At 33.9% G+C, this 13,486-nt stretch overlaps 1 protein-coding gene across 1 annotated transcript; it reads right to left on the bottom strand.

Annotated features, from left to right (window-relative positions):
* Positions 1–10,710: 10,710 nt before the first annotated feature.
* Positions 10,711–11,421, bottom strand: LOC145016395 (uncharacterized). The gene has a single exon (XM_078974724.1). It carries the CDS (start codon positions 11,419–11,421, stop codon positions 10,711–10,713), a length of 711 nt encoding a protein of 236 aa, XP_078830850.1.
* Positions 11,422–13,486: the final 2,065 nt, after the last annotated feature.

Genomic DNA, 13,486 nt, shown 5'->3' with positions numbered 1-13,486 from the left:
TAAAAGTAGGTGACTCAAGTTTAGGTAAACGCTTCGCCTTAACACTTTATCCTTCCAAAAGACCTAGATTTATATAGCACTAAGTTTTAATCTAGTTTCATAACCCTGGTGAGTAAAATTATGATAGTCTAGATTCTTTATTAATCTTAATGTCTACATCAAATCTATCAAATAAGGAATAACCAGGTAGGATCATATCGGAGGTAGGTCTGTTTGGTATACAAATTACACTGTTTGGAAATCTCACTTTAAACACCTCATTAAATCTAGCCTAGATTATTTATCCTAAATATATTTTTTTAATTTTTAATACATATTAGCCCTTTTTATTAAGTTTTGACATAAGATTTCATGCAAATATCATATACACCTAATATCTATAAAATTCACACACACACACATACATACACACACTTTATCCTTCCAAAAGCCACTATACAATCACCTTCTCAAAGACTATTAATAGAAATTACATCTCATTACTTTCTAGCTATCTGTTAATGATAGAATTAGGACACCAACCTTACTAGGAATGTTAATTTGTAGAGATTAATTCACTCTCTTTCGCGGGCTAGTTACGATATCAAACACAACTTTAAAATGTTTAATGGGTCAAATTTGCTAGAGTTTTTAGGCTTGGTCTATATTTTCATATTTTAGGTTGCATATATATATATATATATATATATATATATATATATATATATATATATATATATATATATATCCAACACATGCTCTCCTGTGGATACAGTTGATCGTGTGAATCACATAAATTGATTGTGTTCTTACTTTTTCGTCTTGCAATATTATTTTGTATGAAATCGTTATATTATTTGTCGAAGTGCTTAAACCCTAACAAGGAATGCTCTCTATGCCAAGCCAAATAAGCCTCTATAATACCACAAACTCACTATGGGTTCAAAAATATTAAGGTGACGTTTGTTTTTTGTCTGCAGATCTGTGTGACCACTTCTGTCTGCGCCGCGCAGACATATGTCATCGCAAACCGTTTGTTTTTTTGGAAGTGCACAGACCTAAAAACGTTTGTGCGAGGTTTTCTTGGCGCAGACATGGACCAATATCTTCTAAGGTCTTCACAAGTGCAATAAACCTAAACCAAAACAAACAAAAAAAAAACATACATATTTTTTTTCTTTGGACACCTCCCAATCCATTGAAAGTATAAGTGATTATAACTTTTTTATTTTATGTTATTTAATTATTAATGTATATATCTGTTTATTGATTTTTTTTAATAATATTAAAAGAAAAGAATAGAACATTAAAACCATGTCTCTACTACTTTTATGATGTGCGACCAAAATTTAAAAAAAAATGTGATATGTCTATTGTTTAAGACCAAAAAAATGAGTTATATTAAAGTATTTATAAAAGCCTTGCATTTTGATTCTAATATGAATTATATAAGCCATTAATAATTTTTGTATTTATAAAAGCATTGCATTTCGATTCTAATATGAATTGTTATTGTAAAACCAATTTTTTTTATTGTATAACTAATTTAGTTGCATGAATTTTATTTTGAGTGTTCTACGACTATTATTACTAAAATTTTAGTGTTAAAAAATCATTTAAGTTTGTAAAATCATTTTATTTAAAATTCAGTTTATTTCAGCAGCTTGCAGACGTTAAAAAACAAACAGTCTTCTTATTGTAGACTGCAAATGTTTTGTCCACCTCTTCAGTTGCAGAGGCTTTATTGTAGACTGCAAATGTTTTGTCCACCTCTTCAGCTGCAGAGGCTTGCAGATGTGGTCTGCAGACTGCAGACATTTTGACTTCAGAAAAACAAACAACACCTAAGTCATTGAACAAAGATCATATATAGTTTTTAACTTGGAAATTACTACAAGCATTTGTTGATGGATATTCCTACATCAATCATAATCTTACTTGTTACTTCAAACACAAGTCAATAAAGCCTTCATTCTTGCATAAAGCATGCATGTTAGAAGTAGACAGCGGTTTTTTCACATTGCCAAGGAGAATGCATGATGATGTAGGATTAACCATATAGTTGCTTGATTCCAAATGTATCTCACCCATCCTTAACCACCATGGGTTGCTTATTTATATATTTATTCTGATTCTCAAACTCGACATATCATTAGATTTACACACCCATTCATCTCCATTTGGACCATCATTAGTACATACATTCAACTTAAATCTTCCACACAACGTGCATGACACTTCAAATCCAACTAACAAAGTGTAAAGCTTATAATTACCAATCAAGGATTGAGCATAAGTAAGGATGTCCACATTTTCCATTAGTGGACGTTGTATAAAGCCAAAAAGTTTGCTAACTTCTACCTCTTTCATGTGTAGTATAGACATCCCACAATTCGTAACTACTCATGGACAATGGAAAACTAGTGACAAAAAAAATGTTGAGTTGGTTTCCTTGAAAATATATTGTCGTATATATGCAGAATTTTGAGTTGTGTTTAAAGAACCCCTAATACGAGATTTATTAAATATCATTTATAATTTTAATACAAAAGAATGAGAATACAAAATAAGAAATATAAAATACTGAAAACTCACAAGATCAACTAAGATGATAAATGAAATAAAAAGTTGAGAACCCGTGTTTTGCGGAGAATACACAGGTAGAAAGTGTAATTTTCGTAACTATGATGTGGTTAATTTGGCGAAACATGAATGATCGAGTTTTTAACAATAAGCACACTTCTATTTCATCGGTGACTGATGAAATTAATGCAAATTCTTTTTTTTGGATCAAAATAGGGGAATAAATTTTTATGGATTGGAGTTGTTGGGGTGTTGCTTCTTTATCTTGTAATTTTCAGAACGGAAGTTTTTTTTTTTTTTTTTTTTTTTTTTTTTTTTTTTTGCATTTGGTTCTTGGTTACTAACAAATGGTTACAAATATCAAATTTCTCATAAATAGTTTGGCGTTACTTTAGTGTTAGCTGCTTTGAAGCCCTTTATAAATCGTTTGTTTGGTGTGTCTGTGTGTGTTTTTTTCGTTCAAAGGTAGAAAATAATCAGGTGTTTTGTGGTTGTAAATTTTTGACTTTCTTTGAGTAGTATTTTTTTGGTCCTATATGCTTTTTAAAATGTATACAATCTTTTCCATTCTTAGAATAAAATAAAGGCTAAAAGTCTGCTGTCTTAAAAAAAACTATTTCATTTTAAAATTGGGATAATGATTTGAAAGGGTAACGAACTTTCGATATTTTTCACATTTAGTCACTAAACTTTTTTTCGTTATCTATTTGTCATTGAACTATTGAAGCTGTTCACATTTTACCCTTATGACCGGCTGTTACCGGTCATAAGGGTAAAATGTGAACAATTTCAATAGTTTAGTGGCGAATAGATAACGAAAAAAAACTTTAGTGACTAAATATGAACAAAATCGAAAGTTCGTTTCCCTCTAAAAATTTCAATGGTTAAATGTGAATAAACTTCCTATTGTATTATGTTTTAGCAAATTATTTATTTTTGTTTAATTGTAGCAACATTTGTTGATAAGAAATCTATGAAATAAAAAAAACAAAATGTAACATCCGAATTTCCAAGTATCATAATTTAAGTATTTTTCTTTTGAGTTAAGAATAATGACTCGATGAGTTGACGCCTCAACTCATCGAGTAAAGTCGCGACTAATGACTCAGATTAATGAATGGACTCGACGAATCGGTGAGGTGACTCAACAAGTCCGCGCTGTTGGCAGAAACCTTAAATCTTTGGGCCCGAGCCATATTTAAAGGCACTTATGGCCTTCAATGGCGACTACCTTTCCCATAAGTGAGAACCCTAGCGAGCTTGAGTGTGTAGAGTGAGATGAAGACCTATTGTGTAGATTCCATTTTGGGGTGAAGGCTTGAATCACTTCATCTTTGGGGTTTTGAATACCTCAAACCCCTCTTGCAAGTTTGTGATATAGATCTGGACCCTTCTAGGTCCAGAGAGTCGAGAATATGAGGCTTTAGTAGAGTAGACCTTGGGGTTTGAAGTTAGGAATCTGGACCCTTCTAAGTCCAGAGAGCCGAAAATATGAAGCTTTAGTAGAGTAAACCTTGGGGTTTGAAGTTAGGAAGCATTTATGGGATTTTTATGGTATATATAGTTACTTTCATCTTACACATAGATATGAAGTATTTTATATAAATTACGTGCTATGTGTGCATATTATTTGAATACTTGTTGTCTATGCTGGATGAACGATTTTACACATGTTTTAAAAGATTTAAACGGTATATTTATTTTATATCTACAAATATGTTGCGGATGAAACATGGGCAGATGAAATAGTTGGTGTGTGATGAAATAAAATGATGAGAGATAGGTGATGATAGAAACATGATGATAATTAGGTAAATAGATGATGATGAATAGGTGATGTAGGATGAAGGGAGATACCATAACCCCAACCGGCAATGTGGCGATGTAGTCATCTACCAGAGTATAAATGGTGACCACGGACTATTCTAGACAACCTAGTGGAAACACCAGCAGACCCATAACCTGTGGGTGATGAATTACGAGTTCATGCGATGTTGTAACTACGTATTCATGCGATGATACTCTAACCCCTTACTATGAATTACGAGTTCAGACGATGTTGTAACTACGTATTCATGGGATGTCACAAATTCCGCATGCCAAACCAATGGTCATAATTCACATCAGTGAGAATGGTTCATTTTTTTGTAAAACCAAAATCAGATTGTAAATTTTGATTTTTTATTTTGGAAAATGTCAAACCATTGGTTTTTTATTTCGGTTTCGGTTTTTTGTTTTTTTTTTAAATATATTTTCAGGGTTTTGTTTTGTTTACATTTAGTCGTTGAACTTTTTAGTCATTAAACATAATACAAGAGGAAGTTTGTTCACATTTAGTCATTGAACTTTTTAGAGGGAAACGAACTTTCGATATTTTTCACATTTAGTCACTAAACTTTTTTTTGTTATCTACTTGCCATTGAAGTATTGAAACTGCTCACATTTTACCCTTATGACCGGTAACAGCCGATGTTACCGGTCATAAGGGTAAAATGTGAGCAGTTTCAATACTTCAATGACAAGTAGATAACAAAAAATAGTTTAGTGACTAAATGTGAAAAATATCGAAAGTTCGTTACCCTTTCAAGTTATTATCCCTTTAAAATTACACATGAATAAATGATATTATACCATATTGATCATAGATAATATTATACAATTAAACTGGTTGATGGACGCAACTATAGTGGAAAAGATTCAAATCCTCTACCCTAGTGTGTTTTAAGGTTATGAATGTTGGTTTAGGCCTTTTGGGGCTCTTTGAAGTTTATTGCAATTAAAAAGTTCATGGTGGGCTGAATTTGTTAAATGAAATCTCACTGTTTTAGTGCTCCCCTCTTGGGCTTTTGTTGCTACCTCACCATTTGAAGTTTAAGAATTGAGACTTTAAGTGCTACTTTTCATTGAAATAAGATTTTAATGTATGTTTTTTTTTTCTTCCCTTTTTGCTTTATTTGTAAGTTTAGACGTTTATTTTTTGTATCATGTCAATTAGCAAGCTTCCCGCAGGTTCTAATATTATGACGCCATTGTACAAATAACATATATATTTGTTCCCACAAGTAAAAGACAAAACAATGGTTGTGAGACAAAAAAAAAAAACTGCTTCTAAGCCAATAAACCGATCCTATGTTAAGAGAAAAATGATTCAGAAGAGTAATCAACTATTGATTTTTTTTCATATTTACCATCGAAATTGTTGATTGTGTTCATCATAACCTTTTTATCAGCTATCACAGGTATAACCCTTTTGACCAATCGAACTATTGACCAACTGTTAATTTTGATTGATCAAAAGGTTGTGGTGAACAAAGACAACAGTCGATACCAAACGAAAAAAAAAAAATCAAAACACAGACAACAGTCGATACCAAACGTAAACAAAATCAACAGTTAATTATTGAAGTTATTTTTCAGGTGAAAACCAGGTTAATGTTTTTGTAATGCACGGTTAGGGTACAAGTTTTTAATGCAGGAGATTAGTTGTATTCGGCAGAAAGCAAAGCCAGCTGGATTCATGATAAGAAAGGTGCGTCAAGCGTGTGAAAGAGAGAAAGTGGGAAGAAGAAAATGGGGCCAGGGAAGGATGACATCTTTGACTTTTTTAGATGCAACTTGCAAGCAATACGCGTTTTGCTTTTGTTTTTTCTTTTCCTTATCTTATCATGATTTACAATTACAATCTGATTTTACTTATTATGTTTACGTGCTAAGTTTTTATCATCGAAATCGAAACAGAAAGGGAACACGTAATTAAATTGATTTTTGAAAAATGTTATAACTTCATTGGTCAAATTTCAAAAAGATCATTATGATTTTTTATTTCCTTTGTCATCGTTTTTATTTTATGATTTAACTATTTGTATCTTTTTAAAATAATAATTAATATAAGTGTTTTCATGTGTATCATAATGTTGAATGTAATACTCGGTCTTATTTATGAGTAAGACCGAACTATATGGTATTGATGACATCACACTCTACCTAGACTTCAGGTAAATGCTTTCATGACATTATCTCCATCATAGCTTGGTGTTGATGGTAAGAAGAGAGAGAAAAGAAGGATCGGTCGTTCTTGCATGCCTATGAGCTTTGTGTAGGAAAATTTAGGGTTTGTGGTGGAGATCTGGATATCAATTTGGATCGTGATATCATTTTTCGAACTGATATTTCTACCCTATGTTTGGGTTACAAGAAATTCAGTTTAGGAAAATCAAAGTGGACACTTACGATTCTAAGCACAGAAATCGTAAGTCAATATACTAGAGGTTTCCGTGAAAGTATGATGAAAAACGAAAACTTAAGATCGTATCCCTCTTCTGAAGAGGAAGAATTGTTTATATATTAAACGAGATTAGGGTTTCATTAGGGTTGAGCCGTCATTAGTTGATTCGGAAGCAAGTCATGATAATTCGGAGGATTTAGGGTTACCAAAACTAACGAGTTTCGTTAGTTTTACCATAATCACCCTCAAGAAATTGAATTTTCCACTATGTTTCTATATGTAATATTCGGTGAGGTTTTGGAGCGCTGCCCCTCGACCCCGCCCGCTGACCTGACAGCGGGACCCTGCTAGGGGCGCTGTCCCTAGACCTCCGACTAGTCGTCGAACCGGCTTCTAATTCAATCTTATACATGCGTGCACTCCGCACAACCCTATACATATATTAGAGTACAAATTATGAAGCCCCTTAGATCACATGTTAGTTCCAGTTACTTAAAATGACATGGTGACACTAAAATCACCAACAATCCTCCCTCATTTTAGTGTAACCCTTGAACAAACATAACCTTATCAAACAAACCAAACTAGTACATAATGAAAATATCGAAACGATTGAATTTCCACTTAGGGGCTGTTTGGTAGGATCTGAATTATTAAGATCTTATTTTTTAAGACGTTTGAATTTCTAAGAGGGTCTGAACTTTTAAGATTTAAACTTTTAACATGTTATTTGGTTGGAACCTCTTAATTGTAATCTGAATGATAAAAATGATCATTTTACCCTTCAGTGGTTCTATATTGTGCTAAATTATAAATGCATAATTGATAAAAATTACAAGTTATCATACAATAACCAAATTAAACATAAATTCTTTCAAATTCACTTTTTTCAATCCACTGAAACATAAGAATCATACAATAAAACCAAATTAAACATAAATTCTTCCAAATTCACTTCTTTTAATCCATGAAAACATAAACATCATATAATATCCAAATAAAAATACTTCTTTCAATCCATGCTGCAACTAGTGACATTGGAAAAAAAAACACCACCACCAATCCCGTATGTCTTGAAACCAAATTTACTTCCTGCACACTTAAGAAACAACCATACTATTTTTCACTTTTTATCAACAAAAAAATTAGCACAAATCAAAAGAAATCATACCATCAGATGTGGAGAAATTAAACCATCAAAATTTTTATAAAGAAAACATCTGATGAAATCAACACACAATTCCATCATAACATAATCCATATCAGCAAGAAATCGTCCATTATCTGATGAAATCAACACATAATTCAGCATCAGATTTTAAAAAAGATTGGATTTCAAGTGTCACCCACATTGAACATTTTAAGAGACGAAAATTCATGATCCTAATAACAGTTTTATCAAAATTTATACATACATCAACACTTAAAACCCAATCCAAATCTGTTAGAAGCAAACCATTTCGGAAAGAACAAATTCAACTCGTATTATCGAGTTTTAGAGAAAATAGGAAGAAAACGATCGATTTTCAGACCAAAACAGCCAAAACATCTGAAAAAATGTGAAAAAAAACGACCAAAACAGCCCTAATATGTTGAATTCAATTTCCAGATGAAGAAGAAAAGAAAAATATGATACTCGATTTTAAAGGTGAGGCACCATTGATTTTCAGAACAAACAATTCATAAAAACAGTAAAGTTATCGAGTTTGGGGGAAAGAAGGAAGAAACTCACCTGGAACGTCATAGACGGAGGCGGCAACATCGTTCGAGGAGGCGGCAACAACGTTGGGGTGCAGCGGTGTCATTGCAGGCGCCGTCGTCGGAGAACCTGGTGAAGGGAAGAACCTCGCACACAGATTGAAGAAGAAGAGGGGGCGTTGGTTTAGTGAAGATGTTCGTCGATTGTTTAGGGTAGAAAAGGAAAACGCGTGTTTTTATAAAATTCAGATTTGGTTTAATATTTGAATATTTAAGAGGCATCTAGAGCTTTAAGAGGTAAAAAAATAAGAGGCAAACAAACAATCTGAATCTGAATTTTTAAGACCTAACCTCTTAATTTTGCAATTAAGAGGTAAACAAACATGGCCTTAGTATCATACATTTGAAAATACTCGAGAATCAGAGTGTTCTAATAATTGAACCCATCAACCCATTTGAATACCAGAAAGTAAAATACATACTAGTTTATTGAATTTCTAGAAAAATACAACTTGACACTATTATAAAGTTGTGTGTCCCAATCCTCTCATGATCGTATCAAGGTCAAGTCCACAACCTCTTAAAATGTGGCTACATTTCACAATCACATAGGTAACTCCTTTCCATGTATCTGCACATATATTTATCAAATGAATTATTAAGAAGTTAAACTTCAACCTGGCTAACTTGAAGAACCGAACATATACTTGGGATGAATACTTCATGTGTTCCAATCTATAAGTATGAGCTTTCCATATTGAATTCAACTCCTAACATTATATTAGGAGGGAATTGGGTGTCTCATCATTATAGAATTAAATGGACTTTAATCTCATCCCGATTACAAACTTGTCCACTAAGTCTCTTGTCAGACCTTTAGTCAAGTGATCTGCTAAATTTTGTTGTGATTTCACAAACTCAACCGAAATCACACCGTTCATGATTAGTTCTATAATCATACTATATCTAACACCTAGGTGTCTAGACTTGCCATTATAAACCTGACTATATGCCTTAGCCAAAGCGGAAACACTATCATAAATGATAGAAATAGGTGCTATCGGTTTAGACCACAAGGAATCTCATAGACTAAATTTATTAGCCACTCTGCTTCTTTACCAACAACTGCTAACACAACAAACTCAGATTCCATTGTCGAGTTTGTAATGCAAGATTACTTCTTGGAAGCCCAAGAAATGCACCTCCCCCAAGCAAGAATACCCAACCAGAAGTTGTGGATTGATCCTCCATGTTGGTTATACAACTTGCATCCGAATGACCTTCTAAAACTGAAGGACTTCCCAAATAACTCAATCCATAATCCATGGTTCCCTTGAGATACTTGAACACTCTATTCGCTGCTTGCCAATGTTGAGCACTAGGATTACTAGTATATCTGCTCAACTTACACACAACAAAAGCAATATCAGGTCTGGTACCCTTCATGGCATACATCAAGCTACAAATAGCCTTAGAGTATTCCAATTGTGAAATGGGAACGCTTATTTGGCATTAATTTCACAGTTGGATCAATAGGAGCACTCACAAGAGAACAATCGGTAAAATTAAACCGCTTGAGAATTTTCTCAATATAATGACTTTGAGTCATCATCAATCCTTTGTTCACCATTTTAACTCTTATTCCAAGAATTACATCAACCTCTCCTAAATCTTTCATGGAAAACGTGGATGATAACAGTTTCTTTGTTTCATCCACTTGATTTTGGTCGGTACCAAAAATCAACATGTTATCTACATATAAGCAAATGATCACTCCAGCTCTAGTAGCAACATCAAATCTACTATAAACACATTTGTCACATTGGTATGTCTTGAAACCAAAAGACAAAATCACATCATCAAATTTTTAATGCAATTATTTAGGCGCTTGTTTCAGCCCATACAAAGATTTGACAAGTTTACAAACCATATGCTCTTTATCGGGTATAGTGAAACCATCTGGTTGTTTCATGTAAGCTTCATCGTCAAGATCAACATTTAAAAAGGCTTTTTTCACATCCATTTGGTGAATAACCAGATTGTGGATACTTGCCAAGGCAACCAACAATCTAATAGTAGAAATACGTGCAACTGGAGCATACGTATAAAAATAGTCAATACCGGGTTTTTGTCTAAAACCTTCAATAACTAACCGGGATTTGAATTTGTCAATAGTCCCATTAACATTCATTTTATTTTTGAAAATTCATTTGCAACCAAGAGGTTTAGAACCCCGGAGGCAAATCAGACAACAACCATGTGTCGTTCTCAAGAATTGATGATATTTCATCATCAATTGCTTCCTTCCAAAAGGCACTATCATGAGACTCTGTGGCCTCTTGATATGTCATAGGATTATCTTCAATACTATAGTAATAAGAGTATTCATGATTAATTTCATCTCTTGAACCTTCTACCAAATACAGATGGAAGTCGGATCCGAAATTTTTCGTAATTTGACCTCGTTTGCTTTTATGAAGATCTTGTGGTTCTTGCATGATACCACCATCTTGACTTTCTGAATTTTTCTCTTTATTAGCACCAAAATTCAGATCCTTAGGCCTTTGGATCGATGAAAACCGCATCTCATCAAAAATTGCATCACGCGATTCGATAACAATGTTAATTGAAACCGAATCATTAGGTTCTATTACATAAAACCTATATGCGTTGGAATGTTCAGCATATCCAATGAATATGCAATCAATTACACATTCTCCCAAAAATTTCTTTTTGGGTTCGGTAAGTTTTACAACTGTCCGACATCCCCAAACCCGAAAATAACTCAAATTAGGCTTTTTATTGAACCAAAGTTCATATGGGACTGTTTTGTTCCTTTTATTTGGAACCCTATCTAACAAATAGCAAGTCGTTAACATGGCCTCTCCCCATAATCCTTCACTCAATCCCGAGTATGATAACATCAAGTTTACCATTTCCTTTAAAACTCGATTTTTGCGTTCAACAATACCATTATGTTGGGGTGTGTCTCATGAATGATACCCACTGACTAAAAATATATGGGATCCATATATTTACCTCCCCTATCAGTCCTGAGACGTTTAACCGGAATGTCCTATTTCAATTACACCTCGGTTTTGTATATTTTGAATTTATCTAAGGCTTCATCCTTAGAATATAACAAATACACATAGCAAAACCGAGTGTAGTCATCACTAAAGGTGACTACATACTTTTTATTTCCCAAAGAAGGAGTGGAATGAAAATCACACAGGTCACTGTGTACAAGTTCCAAAACAGTTGAATTTTAGTGACATTAGGAAATGGTTGTTTTGTTACCTTTATAAGCATGTATGTTTTACATTTATTAGATGTCATATCAAAGGCTGGAATTAATCCATCTTTTGATATCTCATGCATCCTTCTAAAGTTGACATGACCTAATCTTACATGCCAAAGCATATATTTATCAACATTAGAAGCAGAAGATACAAATGTAGAATTCTGAAAAGGTAATAATTTGTCAACAATATTTAAATGAAACATTCTATTATTTAAATATCCAAAGCCATCAAACATTCCACCCTTAGACAAAACAAACTCATCTAACTCAATAACTTGTTTAAAACCATCAGAATTCAAACAACTAGAGCTAACAAGATTTTTGTGAATCTTGGGAACAAACTAAACATCAAATAACCTAATTGTCTTTCCAGAAGTAAATTCAAGACACACGACACCTAAACCACAAATAGGAATAAAAGAATCGTCTCCCATTTTCAGCACCGACCCATCTTCAAGCGGAGTTAATGTGACTAGCAAGTTCAACCGAGGACAGTTCCTCCTTTTGATGTTTCAAGTTATGTTTGAAGTCTTTCCAGGACGGAGGTAGTTTGTCAATGATGGTGGACACAACAATGGATTCATCCATCTTCATACGGTGCAGTTTAAACTGATCGTATATGCCAAGGAGTTCATTGTATTGTTTAGTGACAGACCTTGAATCTTCCATCTTATAATTATTAAAGTCACTAACTGGAAACTTCTCACTAGAAGCATCCTTAGTAATGTATTTCAGTTCAAGGATGTCCCACAACTACTTGACACACAAGGCTTCACTATGGATATCAAATAAAGCATCAGACATACTGTTCAGAATGTGGCCTTTTCAAATCTAGTCATCATTGTCCCACTTCTATCTCCTTCTTGTCTATTCAGCTGTCTCAACAACACCTTCCGCAAGCTCTGCTGGTCTTGGAGTAGTCAGCATGTATGCTGCTTTCAGAGTGGTCAACATGAAGTGCATCTTTTTCTTCCAGCGCCTAAAGTCGACGCCTTCAAACTTCTCCAGCTTGGCAAACTTAGTGGTCATCTCGCGGATTGAGTTGCCCATCTCCAGAAACAGAAGTATCAGTTCGAGTGTAGGGAAATTTGGGGTTTGTGGTGGAGATCTGGATACCAAATTGGATAGTGATATCACTTTCCGAACTGATATTTCTACCCTATACATGGGTTACAAGAAATTCAACCTAGGATAATCTAAGTGGACACTTACGATTCTAGGCACATAAATCGTAAGCCAATATGCTAGAGGATTTTGTGAAAGTATGATGAAAAACGAGAGCTTAATATCGTATCCCTCTTCTGAAGAGGAAGAACTGTTTATATATTAAATGAGATTAGGGTTTCATTAAGGTTTGGCCGTCATTAGTTGCTTTGGAAGCAAGTCATGATAATCCGGATTTAATAAGGATTTAGGGTTACCAAAACTAACGAGTTTCGTTAGTTTTACCATAATCACCCTCAAGAAATTGAATTTTCCACTATGTTCCCATATGTAAAATTCGGTGAGGTTTTGAGGCGTTGCCCCTCGACCCCGCCCGCTGACCTAGCAGTGGGACCCCAGCTAGGGGCTCTGCCCCTTGGACCCTGCTAGGGGCGCTGCCCCTAGAACCCCGACTAGTCATCGAACCGGATTCTAATTCGATCTAATACATGCGTGCACTCCGCACAACCCCCGTACATGTATTAGAGTACAAA

Source organism: Lactuca saligna, chromosome 9, assembly GCF_052625555.1.
Source record: "Lactuca saligna cultivar CGN05327 chromosome 9, ASM5262555v1, whole genome shotgun sequence".
In the NCBI taxonomy this organism is placed as follows: Eukaryota; Viridiplantae; Streptophyta; class Magnoliopsida; order Asterales; family Asteraceae; genus Lactuca; species Lactuca saligna.
Note: the sequence above shows the minus strand (reverse complement) of the source record. Positions and strands in the feature narration are given on the sequence as shown.

What these genes read in the sequence shown, in the direction of transcription:
- LOC145016395 (XM_078974724.1), bottom strand. Translation starts at nt 11,421, where the DNA reads ATGGTAAACTTGATGTTATCATACTCGGGATTGAGTGAAGGATTATGG.